The 21,735-nt window shown below is 40.5% G+C and overlaps 1 protein-coding gene across 1 annotated transcript in view; it reads left to right on the forward strand.

Moving 5' to 3' along the window:
* The window catches only part of ROR1 (receptor tyrosine kinase like orphan receptor 1), a 138,120-nt gene that overhangs the window by 69,098 nt on the left and 47,287 nt on the right, over nt 1-21,735 (forward strand). Inside the window, exons 2-3 of the mRNA XM_044430351.1 lie at nt 13,083-13,370; nt 15,668-15,698. Of these exons, the coding sequence (XP_044286286.1) occupies nt 13,083-13,370; nt 15,668-15,698 (319 nt within the window). The remainder of the gene's footprint in view (nt 1-13,082; nt 13,371-15,667; nt 15,699-21,735) is intronic.

Here is a 21,735-nt window from a genome sequence, read left to right on the forward strand (position 1 = left end):
GGGTGTTCAAGGATAGGCTGGACGTCCACATGGTGGGCATGTCGTGAGCAGAGCCAGCTGGTGCCGGAGGTCAGACTAGATGGCCCGGGAGGCCCCTTCTGACTCGCTCTGTTTCTGTGTAATGTCCTTGGATGCTTGTACATCCAGTTGGATTTGTGTGTCTGTGATTGTGTGCATGGTACAACAGTAAAGATGAAACAGAACTAGTTCAGCACTGATAAGTACTTGCAGCTTTCTCTCCATGAGAGCTTTGATTATATAAAAGCAAGCTGGCTTGTCAAAACCCTGGCAAAACTAGTGGTAGGCCTTCTTCCTGTCCAAACATCTCAAGTCACATTCCTTTAACTCTTTGATAAACTACATGTGATTTGCAAAGAATCAAAGAAAACATGTTGATTCTGGGAACAAAACCTCCAATGATTTATATGGAACCAGTGAGATCCATGGCCAGATCACATCAGATCAATGTCCAGTTTGTGACAGCTTCATGTTACACAGGGTTATTTTGAGAATAAAATGGATGGTTTGCTGTTCTGAACTGCTTGAATGAAGGGGAGGGAATAAGTGAATAAATGAAACCAAGACCGTAAAATGAAAGCAAGAAACTCATATCAAGCACCTTTTCACTTATGTAGTGTACTTAGACTATGTAGTAGTTTTTTATGGCTACTCTGGAAGCTGGGAGGGATTGCAAGTTAAAATCAGCAGTGTAAATGTATATGAGGGGACTCCTCCCCCCAAAAAAATAGGGAATTATCTTCTGGAGGGCAGATAGTACAGGCTTCCCTCACTAGGTTTTTATCTGGAAGTTTCGAGAAGGATGCGTCATGATTTGCAGAAGAAATGTCCCGAGTTGTGGCAAAGAGGTGACTGGTTCCTTCACCGTGACAATGCTCCTGCCCACACCATGATCAATGTTTGTCAGTTTTTGACCAAAAAAGGCATGACCCTTGTGTCCGCTCATCACCTGATCTCACCCCATGCAACTTTTTTTGTCCTTACAAAAAAAAGTAAGACATTTTGCCAATGTGGAAGAGGTGGAACAAAAAAAAAAAAAATGTTTTGCACCAAAAGGCATCAAAATCAATGAGTTCAAAACCTGTCTTGAGCAGTGGAAAAAACATCTGTTAGGTGTATTGCATCAAATGGAAATTTGAAGATGTAAAGATAAATACATGATTTTTAACAAATAAATTTCAGGGTTTCTTGGGTTCCCCGTCATATATATGAAACTTACTCATAGGTGTATGTGTGTACACTTTCAGGCCAAATGGATGTACCATTTGTAATCTTACTGTTAACATTAGCAGTCTTTACCATTCGTAATCTTAATGGGAATTGGGACTCAGAAGATCTGAGTTCTAGGCGCAGTTCAGCCATGGAACTATTTGGGTGACTTTAGGAAGTCAGTCTCTGAAACTTGCGAAGGTGGAGTGAGCAGAAAAGGGTCCCTTACGCCTCACAGGGCTTCTCTTGCCACTTCAAGGGCTTTCCTCCACAGAACTGCCTGTAGCCTGTCAGATTTTTATTTATATGTTTATTTGTTTATTACTACATATCACTTGTTTCGTAAAGCCTTGAAAGGGAGTGCAGATTTCCAGTTGTGCCCCTTTCACAGGCAGAAAAGAAACAAGCCATCAGTAGGAGACAGTTTACTACCACAACAGACACTTTCGGGAAAGGAGCCATCACAGCCATACAGTTACTAGGCGATCATAGAATTATAGAACAGTAGAATTGGGAGTGGCATATAAGGCCACTGAGTCCAACTACAAGAGAGCCAGTGTGGTGTAGTGTGTAGTGGTTAAGAGTGCAGGTCTGGGACTCAGGCAATCTGTGTTCTAGTCCCTGCTCAGCCATGGAGCCAACTGGGTGACATTGGGCTAGTCACACTCTCAGTCCAACCTCTTTCACAAGATTTAGAGCAGGAGGTGGAGATTTATTTATTTATTTATTTATTTATTTATTTATTTATTTATTTATTAAAACATTTTTATGCCGCCCCATTCGCCGAAGCCTCGGGGCGGCTTACAACATAGATAAAACAATAAGTTAAAATATCCATATAAAATTATCTTAATTAAAACATACATTATAAAATAAAATAAGCCGCCCTGGCCAGATAAAATTCAATTGTATTTAGCATTTAAAATGTTGCTTAAATAAAAAGGTCTTAGCCTGGCGCCGAAAAACAAATAACGACTGTAAGCTGCTTTGAGTTCTTCAAAAGAAAAAAATGCAGGATATAAATCTAATAATAAATATATAAACTTCAATTGCACAGGTCACAAACAAAAAGAAAGAAATACAACCAAAAACAGTAAAAAGAAGAAAAAATGAGGATAGACAAAGAAGGAAAAAATCTTCCGTACTTGTACTGTGGATAGTGAACAGTTAGAAACATTCCACATGAGGTTACTTGCAATGGCAGTCAAAAGAGAACTGAAGGGACAGTTAGAAACCTGCAGCAGGACAATGGAGGAGGCTTCCCGCCAAAAATTCCATAGCTATAAAAGTTTCCTAAACAATTCTGCATGCAGACACAAAGCCCATATGTATAAATGCACAGAAACTGCAAAGAAGTGTATATTAAAGTGCAGCTGCAACTATTTCATAACACAACAATCAGAAAAAGTGGCAAAATAAAATACATCTCATATTTAGATCTTACATTCTGTGCCTTCAGCTTATACTCTCAGGCTCATGTAGGTGACTTATGATGTGCAGTGTTTGCATTGGCAATGGGTCAAACCCAGAAACATATTTAAGGCCAAGTTTCCAGATATTATCTCAAGTAATTTAGAAGTTCATTATAGGGCACCCACTAGGCCTACTACAGTAAGGGTCTGTCAGCATTTTTCAAAGGTTATAACTCAGGCATAAAGAAAAAAACCCTCTGTAGGTTAAAACTTGGCATTTGTGTTTTAAGACTGGGAGCAAATTGTTCTAACAAATTAAAAAGTTACATTGACTATTATTACACTATTTGTGGTCTAAATTTGGAAAGTTTTCTAGTTTCAGACCCAAATTTCTATCACTAAACTGTTTTCTGAAACAGTTTTTGTAAGTAGAGAGTATAAGATAAATGCTGCCGTGAATGAAAATATAAGAAAATGCTAACTCTGATTTGTAGTATAGTCTTTAAATCCTCCTAATTCAGAAGACTTATTTAAGTGAATTGGTCTATTCTAGTATACATGGCCTGAGCTCCATGCCCAAAGATTTTATAAATGTCCAGGGTATAATTTTGAGCCTTGACTCAATTATCTTAACAGATGAAGCAGTTCTTCCACTGTTTCTAGTACCAGTACTGTTACAGTAGTAACAAAAGAAAATCTTACTGAAGGCCTAATTTCATTTTTTCCCACTTGGTGCCCATTACAACTCCAGTCACCTGCAACAAACATGGCCGTTGTTCAGGGATGGAATGATGTAGTTCATGGATGTAGTCCAAAGGGAAACCCATGACTGCAACATGAGCACAACCACTTGTGTTCCCCAACAACAGATACAGAGAGATACTGCTTCTCATACCAGACATATAGCCATCATGACAAGAGCCACTGACAAAAAGCCAATCTTATCTTCCATACAAAGCCTGATTTGGACTGGGCAAGAGCCGTGCTAAGAACCTAGAGATTTTACTGACTCTTGACTTAAAAACTTGAGCATCTCTGACCTGGTGTGCACTATCACCACAGCATAAGCAAAGCACTGTGACTTCTTTAAAATGTAATGTTTGTTGGTACACGGATGTGGCTTGTTGTGCCTTCCAAACCCAATGACATGACTTGTTTGAGAGGAAAGCAGCCTTCAGACAACCCATGGCCTGGTTTTGGGTTATTTGACAGCTGTTTTGCCCTCAAGCCATGAAGCCTGTATTTAGAGAACATAACTAGCCAGGCTGGGAACATAATAGGATAAATGGTGCTTGGCACATTGCAGTTTGCACTGAGGCTTAAGCAAGCGAGTATGGATCATTTAAGTTGCAGTGATTGTGGAAACAGTCCTTCCCAGTCAAGAGAATCAGCAATGGGCTAGATCGGTGGTTTTCAACCACCAGTCTGCGGACTGATTTCCTGCCAGTCTGCAAAAAAGCTGTGAGGGGCGGCATATAAGAGCAACAACTCGAGCACAGCCTGCTCTTCCCAGTTGCTCAGTGCTGCTGCAGTTGCTGGGGAAATGGATCCACACCAGCAATTTCCCTCCTCCTGCTAGGTTCAGCTGGGTTCCCCTGGTGATGGCAGCAGCCCTGAGTGAGCAAGAAGAGCAGGCTGAGTGTGAGTTGCTGCCCTTATATGCAGCTCTGAGAATACCGTTGCTGCTGCTCTCTCAGCACACCGTGCAAGTGGCCCCAAGCTGCCTGGCTCCGGGCTTGTGCCGCCCTATAAATTGCTTTGATAGTCCAATCGGATTCTCTAAGCGGTTCACAACCATAACAATAAAAGCAAATAATAAAACAGTTAAAACAATATACAGTAAAACCTTGGTTTGCGAGCATAATTCATTCCGGAAGCATGCTTGTAATCCAAAGCACTTGTATATCAAAGCAAATTTCCCCATAAGAAATAATGGAAACTCAGATGCTTCGTTTCACAACCCAAAAATATTCATATAAAAATGGTTACAATACTGTAATAAAATACAAAATATAAAGAAAAATAAATTAACCTGCACTTATCTTTGAAAACCTTCATGGCTGGTGTGGGGGAGACAAGAGAGAGGAGGCTTATTGTGTAGGACAATTTTCACTATCACTAACAGAATCACTGCTATCTATTGGCTCAATAGAATCTTTTTCTTTTTATGCAGCTTTAACAAGGAACCTATCCAATGACACTTGCTTTTGTCTCCTTTTGAGGATTTGTGGAAATGTGACATTGCATTGTTGTTAAACATATTCAGTTAAGTTAGTCAATGTCAGTGCATAGCACTAAACAACCCAAGACTCTAATAAAACAACCCCTTTGTCTTCAGAATGAGCGTATGCCTGGCAGTAACCAACAAGGAAATGCTGTCAGCTTAAAGCTGCTTCCAGTGCAATCCTATGCATTTTAGATAGAAAAACAGTTCTGTAATTCCCAGCATACCCTCCCTTCCTAGAGGGATGCTGGGAGTTAGTTATAGGACTGCAGCAAGAGAGAAAAGAGCCATTGGCTCAGTTGTGATCATGTGACATTCGGCGTCACATACTACTCATATTGCAAGACATTGCTCGTTTAACAAGTTAAAATTTATTAGAAATGTTTGCTTGTCTTGCAGAACACTCGCATAACAAGTTACTTGCAATCCAAGGTTTTACTGTACATATAACAATAGTATAAATATGATACATATAACAAACATAACACCTGTATTAATCAAAGTGTGAGTTAAAATAATAAATTAATTAAAACAATTCTGATAAACATCACTGTGCTGATGATAGCTCTACCTCTCATCTTCATCTGACCCAGGTCTGGCAGTCTCTACCCTCAGTGGGTGTCTGGACTCAGTAATGGATTGGATGAGAGCCAGTAAACTCAAGCTCAATCCTGACAAGACAGAAGTACTGTTGGTGAGTAAACCTCCATTTCAACTGGGAGATTGTAAGCCTGTCCTGGAGGGGGTTGCACTCCCCTTAAAGGACAAGGTTCGTAGCCTGGGGGTGCTCCTGGACCCCGAGCTCTCCCTTGTTGCCCAGGTGGACTCGGTTGCCAGGAGTGCCTTTCATCAGCTTTAGCTGATTTACCAACTACGCTCCTACTTGGATGAGGGTAATCTTGCCATGGTCATTCATGTACTGGTAACCTTCGCATTGGACTACTGCAATGCACTATATGTGGGGCTTCTACTGAGGACAATCCAGACTTCAAATGATCCAGAACAGGGCAGCATGGTTGCTGGTGAGGACTAGTTCTTATGAACATATTACACCTCTCCTTTGTCAGCTGCACTGGCTACTGTTCCAGTCCGGGCTGAATTCAAGGTCTTGACTATGACATATAAATCCCTAAACAGCTTGGACCACATTATCTTAGGGAGTGTCTTACTCCTTATATTCCTGCCCATTGTTTAAGGTCACCAACAAAGACTGTCCTCTGAGTTCCTCTCTCTATGGAGTTTAATGGGGAGGCTACAAGGAGGAGGGCCTTTTCTGTGGCGGCACCCCAATTATGAAATGCTTTATCATCAGGATTTGTTAAGTGCCCACTTTGATGAACCTTATGCACCTGACAAAAACCTTCCTTTGTTTTGGTGCACCTATAGCACATCTTAGATTATTTTTATATTAATTTGGAACAGTTTTAATATATTAACAAGTTTTATCTTATACATAATTTATTTTATCTACTTTATTATGATTTTAATTGTATCATTTTCCTTATGTTATCTATTGGTAATTTTATTGTAATGGTTGCACAGAGAGTGCAGTGCTAATGAGTGGCCTTCAAACAAATCTGATAATAAATAAATATTCAAAATTATTATAATATTTTAAAAATCAGTCTGTGAAGGGTCAGCAGTGCTCGCCATCTCCTACCCAATAGGCAGCCAAGGGGAACATGCTGTGAGGAGCGAAGAGACAGTAAAGCCAACTTCCGAATCATCAAGACCTTCAGTGACTAGATGTTGGGCAGGGGAGGTGTGCATGCAGCCAAACACTGAGGGCCCAGGTGTACTGGTGTTTCTCCCAGAGAGAGAACATCCAGATGAAAGAGTGGAGGCAGGCTGGCAACAGAAGAATTAAGGAGAAACAGAGGAAAGTGAGAGGGAGGAGGATCTAGAGGTGGACATGATGTGCGGGGAGGAAAGTGACAGCAAGAAGACAGAAGTGGTAGGAGAACAGAACCCAGGGGGCAAGAAAGGAAGTTAACCCCTACAGTCCAGATCTTCTTTTGGGCTTTCAAGTTTTTATTCTACCAATAAAGCAAATGATCATTCAAAATTAATTACAATTAACGTATATTTCAGCCCTAAGTATAGTCTTGCTTCTCTAGCCATTGATAGAAGAAGTCCCAAGTTTGGTAATAATATGTATCTTCTTTTTCCTTAAGAGACAAAGTCAGTCTGTCCATTTCTGCACAGTCCAGTATCTTCTTTAAAATGGATTCTTCAGTTGGTATTTCCTCATTCCTCCAGTGTTGTGCAAATACAATCCTCGCCACTGTGATTACATGCAAAGTCAAATATATGCTTTGTTTGTCAAAGTCATCAGGAAGAATGCCTAACAAAAATACTTCTGGCTTAAATATTACATGTCTTTGCAACATTTCCCCAAGCCATTTAAGTATTTTAACCCTGTATGTTTTTGTTTTGTCACAAGTCCACCACATATGATAGAAAGTACCGGGCTTTTGTTTACATTTCCAACATCTGTTTGACATATTTGAAAACACTTTTGCTAATCTATTCAGTGACAAATACTATCCACAAAACATTTTATAAAGATTTTCTTTATATGAGGTTGCCAAAATTATCTTAATATTTCTTTCCCACAACTTTTGCCATTAGTGCAACTCAATATTATATCCAAAATTTTGTGCCCATGATATTATAGTTTCCTTTACTTGTTTATCTTCCATTTTCATATCTAAAAGAAAACTATACAATCTTTTAATCATTTTTTCATCTGATTTTAAAATTATTTGATCAAACATTGTTTGTTCCTTGTAAAATCCACGCATTTTATATTCTTTAGTTTACCTTGATTGTATTTGCACTTCTACCAAGAAAGATCAATACCCTGTTCTTGTAGTTCTTGATTTGATTTCAATCTTCTATCATTGTCAAGAATATCATTATAGGTCACAATCCTATTAAAGTTCAAAACATTTGGATATACAAGGGCTTCCATAGGAGAAAGCCATCTTGGTATCTTATTATAAAGTTTTGTCTTTAATTTTTCCCAAACCAAAATCAATGAATTCCTAATATAGTGATTTTGGAAATATTCATGAGTTTTACGTTTCTCGTACCACAAAAAAGCATGCCACCCCATTTGCAAATTATGTTCTTCAAGATATAAAATTCTTTTGTTTCTTAAAATTATCCATTCTTTTAACAACATTAAAACACACGCTTGATAATACAACAACCAGTCTGGAAGACCAAAGCCCCCATGTCCTTTAGCCTCCTGAACCATTTTTGATTTGATTCTTGGTTTTTTCTTTTGCCATATAAATCTCAAAACTTCTGTATTTAAATCATCAAAAAACCTTTTCTCAATTTCTATGGGAATTGTTTGGAATAAAAACAAAAGCTTAGGTAATACATTCATTTTTACTATGGCTATTCTTCCCAACAGTGATAGTTGCAAGTCCATTTTTCCAAGTCATTCTTAATCTCTTTAAACAGTTTAACATATTATCTTCTTTCAATGTAGCACATCTAGCTATTAGACAAATTCCCAAGTAATCTTTGGAGATATCTATTTGGAGTATTTATTTGGAGATCTACTTGTTACATCAAGACTATTTTTTGCTCAGTTGTAAGATTTTTAACTAATAGTTTAGTCTTTTCTCTATTTATTTGCATCCCAATAACTTCTCCATAGTCCTTTATTTTTTTTAGTAATTTAGGCACCGTTTCCAACGGGTCTTCCAAGATAAAAACTAGGTCATCCACAAATGCTTGAAGTTTATAGTTTCCATCTTTAATTTTAGCTCCTTTAATATCCTTATCTTTTCTAATACTTCTATTGAGAACCTCTAAGATCAGTATAAATAGCAATGGTGATAGAGGACATCCTTGTCTTGTACCTTTTTCGATATTAATGGTCTCTGTAAGTTCTCCATTAACTATTATCCTTGCAGTCTGTTTTTGGTAGATGCTTGTTATTGTATTCATGAATTTTTCACCAAATTCCATCTGTTTTAGTTGCTGTTTCATAAATTGTCAGTTGGCATTATCAAATGCCTTTTGTGCATCTAAGAACAATAATGCCATTTGTTTTTCAGAATGTACTTCATAATACCCTAAAATATCCAGGATATTCCTCACATTATCTCTAATTTGTCTCTTAGGTAAAAAGCCATTTTGATCTGTGTGTATAAAGTTTATTAAGAATTTCTTCAACCTTTACATCATTACTGAGGTGAAAATTTTGCAGTCCACATTTAGAAGTGATATTGCTTTATAGTTTTGAATCTGCATCAAGTCCACTTCTTTTAGTATTAGAGTAATAGTTGTCTCGATCCAGGTGTTCAGTACTTTAGCTTCTAGTAATACTTCATTACATATGTCCTTCAATGGTGCACTTAGGATTTCTTCAAAACACTTATAATACTTTGCTGGTAATCCATCTGGGCCAGGGGTTTTGTCAGTTTACTATCTCTTAATCACTTCACTTATCTCCTTCATTGTTATTTCCTCATTTAATATCTTTTTGAGGTTCTCCGACAGCTTTGGTAAATTTTCCTTTTGAATATATTCTTGAATCTTCTCAGTTGATACTTTAGCTTGATATTAGCTTGATAATCCAACCTCCCAGTTGGATTACTGTAATGTGCTCTACATGGGGCTGGCCTTGAAAACGGTCCGGATACTTCAGCTGGTACAGAACAGAGCTACCAGGCTGCTGATGGGGACCGGTCATTATTCTCATATAACGCCGGTCCTCTACCAGCTACATTGGCTTCCAGTTGAAGTCCAAGCCCAATTTAAGGTACTGGTTTTAACCTATAAAGCCCTGAACAGCTTGGGACCAGGAAACCTGAAGTAGCGCCTCTTCCCTTACATGCCCTCACACCCCTTAAGATTTGCAGGAGAGGCTCTGCTCCAGGAGCTCTCTTTAAAGGAGATTTTAAAAAATCTACCCGGAGCAGGGTCTTCTCTGCAGTGGCACCCAGATTGTGGAATGCACTCCCTGGAGAGGTGCACCTTGCACTGAATTTATATTCTTTTCGGCACCAGGTTAAAACATTTTTATTTAATCGCTATTTTGAAAATGAATATTTTATCATTGAACAGTCGCTCTTTTTGTTTTCATTTTTTTGTTCTTATGTAATATTTTATTTGAATTTGTTATTTATAAAGATCATTTTGTTGTTTTTAATTGTATGTATTGTGAGCCATCCCAAGATGCCTGGGCATGTGGTAACGGCATACAAAAGTTTTAAATAAATAAATATAATTTTACAAAGAAATCTTTAACTATTTTCTTTATTGATGTACTTTGTACTTGTAATTGACCCTCTCCATCTGTCAACTTAAAGATTGGCCTCTTTTCTCTTTCTTTAGTTTGTATGCAAACCATCCTCCAGGTTTATTGGCGTTTTCAAAAAAGTTTTGTTTAGCCATTTTAACTTGTTTAGCTAATTTGTTTGTTTCTAATAGATTCAGTTTATGTTTTAAAATATTCATCTGTATCTTTTAAGAACTTTTTTGATGCGTGCTTTTGTGATTCAAGTTCCAACTTCATTAGTTCATCTGTTAGTTTAAGTCGTTCTTGTCTTTTCCTTTTATTTATATTTGCTGTATACATTATGATCAGTCCTCTGGCATATGCTTTAGCTGTATCTCAAATGTTTTGTGGGGAGGTTTCTTCTATGTTATTTTCTTGAAAGAAAAAATTCAATTCCCTTGTCATTTCTTCTTTAAAGTTTTTGTCTTTCAGTATGCATTTATTACATGTCCATCTAGGCAGTTTTCATGTTCTTCTTAAGGTCATAGTTATGGGGTTATGATCAGCCCACACATTAGTGCCTATTTCAACTTCTAGCAGATCTGAAATTAGGTCTGGAGTCATCCAACCATATCGACTCTGGACCATGACCTATGTCTATTCGAGTAAAAAGTATGTTTAGCTATAGTTGTATTTTTGTGTCTCCAAGCATCTATAAATCTACATTCCTCTGATAGTTTAAAGAATGATTTTGGAAGTATTCTTCTTCCTCTTTTTCCTTTATTGCTGCTCTTATAGTCTATGTGTTTGTCGACAATTGCATTGAAGTCTTCCATTAGGCAAATAGTTTCAATGCCAGATCTTCTTCACATAATCCAATTCTCCTTGGCATTAGTAGCTCATCCAATTTGTTCCTTAATTTTAAAAGTCCACCTGACTCACTGTGAATGACCATTTGTGTTTTATCTTTATTGTCAAGGCTAGACTCCTCCACAACTGTCCAAATCAGCATTAGTGAGGAGGTACCATAGTTAACCCTTCGAACTCTAGCAAGGGCTCTAACTCCAAGCTCTTTGAAGACTCTCTGAGGGATTATACCATATCCTCTCAGATAATGTGCCAAACAAAAAAGTTGTGATTTAAAGTTAATGATTAGGAATAATCTTTTATAGTCTATCTGGGGTGGCAGAAGGTAGAACTGTTTTTGATCCAGCAGGGATATATCACAATGCAATAGTTCTGTCAGAGAGGTAAGAATTCTTTTCTTATTAGACCAAAGCTGTGCAGCTTTCTTTTGGAAGGATATCAGGATTTGATTTGTTTGAAAAATTCTTTGTATTCTTCCTTGCATCTTATGTTGTACATTCTGCATTTGCTCAACATTAAAAGAGAGGCATATAACAAAAATGTCTTCCTCTTCTCACCTCTTTGCTCTGACTTAACTACTATTTGAACATTTTGCATTAGGGTTCCTAATTGCCTTTTCATTTTATTTAAATATTCTAAAAGCAAAATTAAAGTTTCTGCAGATATAAAACAAATTTTACCCAACTGTTGAGTGGGACAATTTGACTGTGAAGGGAGAGCGTGTTCAGCCTTCTGGCTGTTTACTTTTTGTCTGAGAGATTTATGTTTTCCCTCATTCCCCTCCTCATGGGTTTTCATTAGTGGGTTGCTTTCTATCTCTTGACAGTCTGAACTGCTGATGGGGGCTGTGGCAAAAGCTGTTCTTGAGATTCACAGTATACATATCCCCATTTGAAGGAAAGAAGTTTTCCATTCTAAGTTGCTTCTTCCTCCTTTCCTTTTCCAGCTTCTCCTGGACTTATGGTATGCCATCTCTTTCTTAATCTCCTCCCTTTGTCTGAGAATGACTCCTTAGATTTCATGTTTGTGGCTTTAGTTTTCCCAGTGTATATGGGAACAGTATCTAGGGAATGTTACTCTTTCGCCATTTTGGCCCTTCCTCTTTGTGCTAGTCACTTTGGTTCAAAGTCAATGCTAGTCTAACTTCAATTCTATTCATTTAAATTGTTTCATTCCAATGTGCAGCTGAACATTTTGTGCAGTTGTGACAGTGTGCAATGGTACTTAAGTTTTTGTGCAGTTAAGAATATGAACTTCCATCTTTTTATTATTCAGAAACAATCTGGGAGGTGCTCATATCTCTGGCCACCTGCCCCTGCCAGCCCGCGTCCCCTGCCTGCACCGCCTTGACAGCCCGTGCCTATCACTGGCACCTTTCAACTGGCCCCCTGCTCAAAAAGTTTGAGGACCCCTGTCTAAATGGGTCATGAAAGAAAACATTGCAGTGTGCCATGTTCATTCATGGTTCCAGTGAGTCAGCCTTCCAATACTTCACACCATTTGTACCCCCCTTTTCATTTTTTTCATAGTCAATCTGCACCCTGTGTACAGTAAGCATACTCAGTCTTTGGATTGTAAGAGATACAGAACAGAACTGTAAGAGATACAGAACAGAACTTCTGACAGCTAATTTTATGTGTAGAGAGCTAAATGTAATAAGCATCTGTCTCTGAAACTGTCCGCATGTACTATTTTGCACATTTTTTATGTGTAAAAGCTAAACACTCATAAATCTGCATAGTTAATTATTCTGTTCCAAAGCCATGTGCAAAGTACATATGCATCTCCATTCGTAAAGACTTCACTCCATTTGATGGAAGGCTCAGCTCTGAACAAGCAAAGAAATGCGTATACAATTTGCTTTTCCAGTAAAAGGAGAGCAGAAACAGGAAACTCATAGGTATTTGAGCCTTTTGTGGGCATTGATGTCCCTGAATGAGAGTAATACACCTGAGTTTTGTTTTTAACTGGACTTTTTAAAAAATCTGAAAAATAATGTCTTTCTTTGAACAGGGTTTTCCTGTCTGCTGCTTAAAGGCAAAAATGTCATAGTTTTAAACAAAGCAGTACTTGTCCCTTAGCCAATCTCATTCCTTTGTATATTTGACAGATTATTTCCTGATGCTTGATGAGCCTATGAACAATATCACGACTACTCTTGGCCAGACAGCAGAACTGCATTGTAAAGTTTCTGGTAACCCTTCTCCCACTGTTCGTTGGCTGAAAAATGATGCTCCTGTTGTGCAAGAACCCAGAAGGATATCTTTCCGGGCAACAAGCTATGGCTCTCGACTACGAATAAGGAACCTTGATACTACAGACACCGGCTACTTTCAGTGTGTAGCAACAAATGGCAGGAAGACTGTTTCTACAACTGGAGTACTGTTCGTGAAATTTGGTAAGATGTTTCTCTTTTTGAAAAGCTACTGTTCTTTAGAAATGTGAGTTAACATGCTGAAGGCAGATGTCCCCAGGGACAGTACATGAATATTTCCCCATTGTGTCTCACTAATTTAACACGGCCTGTAGCTGCGTAGGCCCAATTTTTCAGAACATTAGAACAGTTAGCTTAATTTAGGATGCAATCCTAAGTGAATTTTGACAGAAAACAGGCCTACAATTCCCAACTTGCCCAAGCCTGATATGTAACAGAGCAAATGTTTTAATTTTCTTAACAAAGAATCTTAATTTCACAGTATCACATTAAAAACAACATGTTAAATGCTCAGTTCTGAGGCCAGGTGCAACTTTACCACTAAGGGTGTAATTCCACATGCTAATTACAATTTTGGAGAATGCGTGTGGATTTTTGGCTGGTCCTCATGCTGTCATCCCAATGCCACTCAGTCATCAAGTCTTGCAACTGATACTTCAAAACATATTAAATACTTGTACATGTTTAATATCAAATCAGTTTTAATTCTTAACATAGCTAGCCGATGGACTAGTGCTTACTTTTTCTGCAAGAAGCACCAATTAGGAAAACAACATTCAGAATATGGAAACTTACATGGTAAGCTGTGGCTGAAGCCTAGCAATTTTAGCTGATAACCCTTCTATCTCCTTTCAAACACCGGCAAGAGAGGCATTTAGCTGAAAGGTTTTTATTGACATGGTGTTTTGTTGGTTACTTAACTTTTGCATTGGACTCCTTTAAAATGGTATTTTAGAGACACTTGTTCATTTGAAGTTTGTTTCAAATTAAAATAAGATTTTATGAACTTGTTCTATTGAGATTGAATTGTATGTTTTATACTTTAAATTATATTGCAATATTAGGAATAATTCAGTCTTGAAAGTTGGCTTAAAGTAGATCCATTATGGTATCATCCAATATTTTAAAACTCCTAGCAGTACCCAGCCAACACTGCTAAGAGTTGTAGGACTTCCTTTCTGTCCAAATGTGTATAGGATTGCATCCTAAATACATAGAATCCATTTGAGTACTATAGGTGAAAAGGAAAGAATAATTGATATATGTACTAAGTCTATTTGATGGAATTGTTACTTCATTGCAGTGATGTCCACACAATTACTTGATAAATTACTATACCAAATGGAGACCATATTTCTAAATGTCTTCATCCAAATGGGTTCCAAACAGGATATACAATAATTAATAATAATGCACACACAGAAGACTGTTTGGTAGAGGTATTTTTATATTAAATCAACCTAAGTTGATGTGTTTAATTACTTTGTGGAATCAATCTTACAAAAGATATGTCTAGAATGAAATTTACTATCTCTTGATTAATCTCAGAAAATTTAGATGAGCTGTGATGTGATTTTTTTCAGCTTAAATCTAGAGACATGTTAGAACATTCACAGGACAGCTTCAGTGAACCAACATCAGCTCTAAAAGTTACTGTGCCATGAATTTAATATAAATATGGTTGTGTGGAATGTCATCTGAAACCCTCTCTTTAGAAAGTGTACAAAGTAGTTTTAGCTTACTTGTTCTCAAAATTCTATGCTGGGATCTAAAGGTTTTAACTTAGTTGAAGGGCTCATATCAGCCCAGTGCAGTTTTGTTTGTCAGCACTCTCCTATCCATATCACAAACTACCTTTTAGTTCAAAACTCACTTCTCATACAGCAGTGCAACACAATGGGACTGATTTTTCAAGAAATCGGTTTTCAAAGCCTTTTTGCATGCACTGAATTACAACTGCATGGCTCTCTAGTTCTTGATGATAGTTAATAGTTTGCAATTTTAAAATACCGTAACTTTGAAGTGAATATTTCTTACCACACTATTAAAACTGTATGATTACATTCTGATTTAGAGAACCAGAACCTGGGGTATCATTTAACTTAGTAACCAAAAACATTTTGCGAACACATTTGGATGTTTACTTTGACACAGCTTACAGTTTAGTGCAAAACTCTACTGACAGAATAATAGTCACTTACACTGAAAAACTCCCTGTGGTTTTTTTTCTTATGGGATATTTGTCCAGCAATATTGTAGACTGTATTCATTCAGCTCTTAAATAAAACCAGATGAAAATGTATACCTCTTATAGTACTAACAACTGGGACTATGTAGCAACACTTCTCAGTCTTATATTAGAAATTTGGAACAATATCATCAAATAAAATAGTATTTAGATAAGCAACCATTTTCCTAAAACATCTTCCTAAAACTATTCTTTTCTTTTTTCTTTTTACAATACAATGTAATTTCTCTAGGTCCTCCACCAACAGCAAGTCCAGGCACATCGTGAGTTGCTTGATACTTACTATGTTGATTATTGAAGTATTTATGTATGTTTCTATAAAAGTTGTGTATGCTGCCCTAAATTAGAGACTCTTTATCTTTACTGAATGGATAGGAGTGTTCATGTAAACATGACATTTATTGCTTTAGAATATTTGAATACCAGTCAAAAACATTAAGTTCTCTTTTCAATATAATATTGTTATCAATATAATTTATTCTTATTAGATTTTAAATTACTGTTGGCTCCAAGTCTTCCATTTTCATGCACAAAGAGTTCTATAGTGGGCAAAAGTACACTTTTTCATTAAAATTAAACAATCTGTTCACATATATTATCCTTAATGCATAATAATCGATGGTACCTTCAAACACTGGGAAAACAGCAAAGTAGTGATTAAGTCACATTTGTACTCACATCAGTGGGTGCTTCAACCATCCATAGGACTTGAGCAATTTCTTACCTTTGACAGAAGCTGATACAGATTTGGGGCTAGTTTGCATGATTGCAGGGTGCTTAAAAAGCCACGGTAGGTAGCTCTGGGTGGTTTGTTAACCACCCAGACCATGCACCCTTGGGAGGCTTAGACATTATGACAAGCTGCATTCAACAAAGGTAATTATGTAAATCAGGCCAGCACTCAACTGAAATATGCAGAGTAGTTAACAAGCTATCACGGTTTATTAAGCATTCCCAGATCATGTGAATCAGATCACTGCTTTCGGCATATCCACTCTCAGCCTTTGCTATATGAGCCATAGGGCAAGGGAAAAGAATAGTCTATAGCACCAGTACCTTTTAGAATCCTATGAACATAGTGGTCCAGTTCACATGATTACATGTAGCTAACAAACTACAGAGTTTGTCAACTACCCTGTATATTGGTTGCATTTCCACTGATTTGCATAATTACCCCCACCATCTGTAACATCTATGATCCAGACCTGGTAAGGGTGGCTTATTAGGGTAGTGAACAAACTTCCCAGAATCCATGGACTTTTGTAAGCCACCCTTGCAGGGTTTGGATGACACAAGAAGGCTTAGTGGCAGGGAACTGCCACGGTTCATTCATCACCTTGGACAATGTTGGAATGAACTGGTACTGGAACAGAGTGTCGTGCACGCGTGCTCAGAAGAGTCCCTTGCATGCACACAAGAGAAGGAAATGTCCCATGAGAACCAGAGTCAGCACAACACAGATTCTTCGTCGTGGCCTCTGTGCATCACACATATGGGTTCTGCGCCTGCACAGTGCCTTTGGCCGGAAGATTAACAGCTAACAGTTTTTCGTGGGAACTCCGCTCCCCCTCCCCCCTAGCATTATATAAGGAGCGGAATGTCCGCCATTTTCCAGTCTTTGCGACCGCCGTTCATTGTGCCTCATGCCACTTCGCTCTCACTTAGATCATTACTTACCTCTCACTCATTGAAAAACTTCTCTTTTTTCCTTACCAAGTTAGTATTCGCTCGTTCCTGTTGTTGTTAGTATTTCACTTACTTCTTAACTTTTCACCGTTTTTTCTCTCTCTTGTTCCTAAAAAAAAAAAACCAAAAATATTACTTTCCTGCTTTACTATCTCCTTTTTATTCTATTTCTACGATGGCGCAACGGGCGGCATTCCGCAAGTGCGGGAAGTGCAGCTCCAAAATGCCTGCTGCGGACCCGCATGACCTGTGCCTCCTTTGTTTGGGGGAAGGGCACAGGACTGGTAAGTGTGGCCATTGTTTGGCCTTCTTCAAACAGGTGAGGAAGAACCGGGAGAACCGCCTCCACAAACTTTTGTGGGACCAGGCTCTCCTCCAATCGGACCGGCTGGTGGCTAAGCCTCCCACTGCTGTGGCCCCACCCAAAGGCCGCCCAACTTTGGCCGATCTGCCGCAACGCCCGGCCTCTTCCTCCATTGCTACGCCCTCACGCCCTTCTGAAGAAGGTGCTCATACCATGGCCGATCAACCTGTTTCCCTGCCAAGGAAACAAAAGGGGAAGAGAAAGCACAGCGATCCGGACAAACATCCTGTGCATAAGAAGGCCGAAAAAGATAAGGCGGGAAGCCGGTTAAAAAGCCGAGGAATCCTGAGCACGCAAAGCATTGCCACTCGGGTTCGGCGACTTCCTCGATCCCGACTCCTGCCATGGAACCGACCCCCTCAGTCCCGACCATCCAGGTGGCTATGAGGGTTACCCCGCCGGGCTCACTGCGCTGAACGGCAGCCGAACCTACTCTGGATTCACGGCGTGGTTCCATCTCAGATGGGGAAATAAGAGATTCTCCACCGAGAGCTCGGTCACCAACGCCAATGCCGCCTGTCCCGCTGGATACTGAGATCATCATCTCTCCCCCGAGAAGCCGCAGGAGCCGGTCCTCGGATGCTAGATCCAATGACTGGTACCATTCCAGATACTCCTCCGCTCCGAGACGGGGAGAGAACCAATCCATGGCCTATTACCCGGTTTCCAGGGGACGATCTTCGCTACCAGCTCCTCGGGATCGCTTCCATTCAATGCCCAGAGACGCCCCGAGGGCTCCATCTAAAGAAAGTGGCAGATCAGAGTCACCAGGAGATTCTTCCTCCAGTGTACCACCCCCCTACTGGATGGAATCTGATGAGTCAGAGGCTGACTCGACCTCGCCGGATGCAGCGGTTACTTCGCAGGGCCCAGGATCACCTGAAGAACCGTACATCTCGTTCAATGATTTGATAGCCAGGCTAGTGAGGTAGCTCAATATCGAAGCCCACCAACAACCGGGACTGAGCACTGACCATTTTTATGATGTGGTCGGGGGCGAACGATCCACATCTATTGCCTTGCCGTTCATTACGACCTTATGGCAGGCAATGACTCAGCCATGGGGCCTCATGGCTCACCCACAACCGACTTCATGTAAATACAAATCTGTGTATCGGGTTCAGGAGGAAGACATCCCGTTCCTCCTCCGTCACCTCAAGCCGAACTCGGTGGTTGTGGAATCCTCCCAGGGCCGGGAAGCACGTGGACACACCTCGCCTTGTGATAAAGAGGGAAGAAAAGTTGACTCCCTCGCCCGCCGGGTATATGCAGCTTCGGGCTTGAATAACGAATTTCCAATTATGAGGCAACCCTGGCGCGCTATCAGTATTTTCTTATGCAACGCCTAGATGCCATCATTGACACCTTCCCAGGAAACCAGGGCGAACTTGCAAAAACCTTTGTTAAAGAAGCTATGCAGGTGGCGGTGCAACAGCTCTCCACAGCGAGGCACCACGTTGAGTCTGAGTCGAGATCGCTTGTTGGTGCCATTTCCCTCCGCAGACACGCCTGGTTGCATAATTGCAGTTTTCCGGATGAAATGAAGCAGAGCATTGAGGAGATGCCATTCAACGGATCCGGTCTCTTCAATGCGAAGACGGATAGCAAACTGAAGAAAATCCACGAATCCAGAATGACGGCCCGTCGTATGGAACTGCAATCCCTGCCTTGACGTAAGTGGTCATGGTCACGCCCGCAATACCGCCAACAGTTTCAGCCTCAGCAACAGCAACTGCATCAACACCAGCAACGTCACAGGCAACAACCATCCCAGTGCTTCCAGCAGGGCCGCCGCCGCTTTGATACGGACAGGTGACAACGCTGATGCGACAAGCGAGCCTCTCCTCTCATCCCAACTTCACCCTCCCCTCTCTCATTTGAGGACCGGCTGAAAAGTCAGCTCCCCACTTGGGAGTCCATCACATCTGATGGGTGGGTGTTATCCATCATCCTGCACAGCTCTAGAATTGAATTCGACGTTGTTCCATCACCGAATCCTATCCATTTTACACCGACCTCGTCGGTACTGTTGGACAAGATTCACCAACTCCTTACTAAAGGAGCTGTTCGTCGTTTATCGTTATCAGAGGGACTCCACGTATTCTATTCCAGATATTTTATGGTCCCGAAACGAGATGGGGGTCTCAGACCCATATTGGACTTGAGAGCTCTCAATAGATTCATAACACCAAAGAAGTTTCGAATGACCACGTTCCAAAATATACTTCCGTTGCTGGGAAGCGGGGATTGGTTCACATCACTGGATTTGAAGGATGCCTATTTTTATATTTCAATACTTCCAAGTTATAGGCGCTTCCTTCGTTTCGTGGTGGACTCTGAAATCTATGAATTCAAGGTGTTACCGTTTGGATTGGCCACTGCACCAAGGGTTTTTTACGAAGTGTATGGCTTCTGTCTGCGTACACCTTCGTTTACGTGGAATTTGGATATACCCATACCTTGATGATTGGTTGTTGGTTTCCGACACAAAAGCAGGACTCTCGTCTGCTGTTGAGATTACGTGTGCTCTATTACAAGACCTCGGACTCTGTATTAATTAACAGAAGTCTTCTCTTCTCCCTACACAGACGATCAACTTTATCGGAGCCCGGCTGGATTCGACGTTGGCAAGATCTTTTCTTCCTCAAGACAGACAACATGCTATTGCTCGGTGCATCTCTCAGATCCGACAAGAAAGAACTGTCCCCGCCCGGTCTATCCAGAGCCTGTTAGGACACATGTCCACATCCATCGCCATGGTTCCACATGCCAAACTCAGGCTTCGCCCTCTCCAGCTGTTCTTCAACGGGATGTTCCAACCACAGACAGATCCACCCACCAAACGGATTTGACTTCCGGTCTCCGTTCTTCAATCCCTGTTATGGTGGATAGAACCAGCCAATTTAAATGTTTGTGTCCCGTTTCAACCTCGGTACCCTACAGTGACCCTTGGTGCCGACGCATCTCTGCTGGGATGGGGAGCCATTTGCTCCGATCTACGTACCCAAGGGGTATGGAGTCACTGGGATTCCAGGAACCACATCAACTTCCTGGAACTTCTTGCTGTTTTCAAAGCCCTGTAATCGTTTGAGGAAGTGCTTCTCCACCAGGTTGTCCAGGTGACCTCGGACAACATGGCTACGGTCTTTTATTTGAACAAACAAGGAGGAACCTGGTCCCAGAAACTAGCCCACCTATCCATGCAGATTTGGGACTGGTGCATACCAAGAGGTATCACTCTTCTAGCAGTTCATCTTGCGGGCACGGACAATATAGACGCAGATCTCTTGAGGAGGCATATGGCGCGGTCACACGAATGGGAACTAGACCGTCGGGTTCGTGACAGACTGTTTCACCGCTGGGGTCAGCCAGACATAGACCTGTTCGCCACACAACAAAACAGGGTATGCACGAACTATTGTTCCAGAGCGGGGATAGGACAGGGGTCGTCCGGGGACGCTTTCATGATCCCCTGGAATGACATGACTTTTTATGCTTTCCCACCGATTCCCCTCATCATGAGAATGTTGGCAAAGATCATTCACGAAGGGGCCACAGGGCTACTAATTACCCCCTGGTGGCCACACCAGCCATGGTTCTCAACTCTGCTTCACATCTCTCAGGAGGATTTTCTCCAACTCCCTCTTCTTCCTTATCTTATTACCCAGAGGGAGGGCACGATCCGACACCCAGACTTGTTGTCGCTGAGACTGACTGCATGGAGGATCCGATAACCGTATGCGATGCACCGATATTGACGCCACCGGCGATCCCTATTACCTCTACTCCACAGATTTTACACCCAGATCTGCAATATATTCTCGAATCTGCGTTATGGCCATCCACTAGAAAATCGTATGCAGCGAAATGGCGTAGATTCTCTAGCTTTGCTGATTCACGCTCGTTTCCAGCGTCCTCAGCTTCTGTTCGACAAATTCTTCAATTCCTCCTCGAATTGCATCAGTCTGGACTCCATAAAAGTATATACGGCAGCGATTTCTCATTACCATGGAACTGTACACGGTTTCTCCATTTTTTCTCAGCCGTTGATTAAAAGATTTTTGAGAGGATTGAGTAATCTCCATCCAACAATAAGGCCCTTGATGCCCACTTGGAGTCTTTCAGTGGTTTTACAAGCACTGACTCAACCACCTTTTGAACCCATGGCGACGATCGATCTACACCTTGTCTCATGGAAGACTGCTTTCCTCGTTGCAGTGACTTCAGCCCGTAGATCTTCTGAACTCTGT

This window comes from Varanus komodoensis, unplaced genomic scaffold (assembly GCF_004798865.1).
Source record: "Varanus komodoensis strain SLA01 unplaced genomic scaffold, ASM479886v1 scaffold20_1, whole genome shotgun sequence".
NCBI classification, from domain to species: Eukaryota; Metazoa; Chordata; class Lepidosauria; order Squamata; family Varanidae; genus Varanus; species Varanus komodoensis.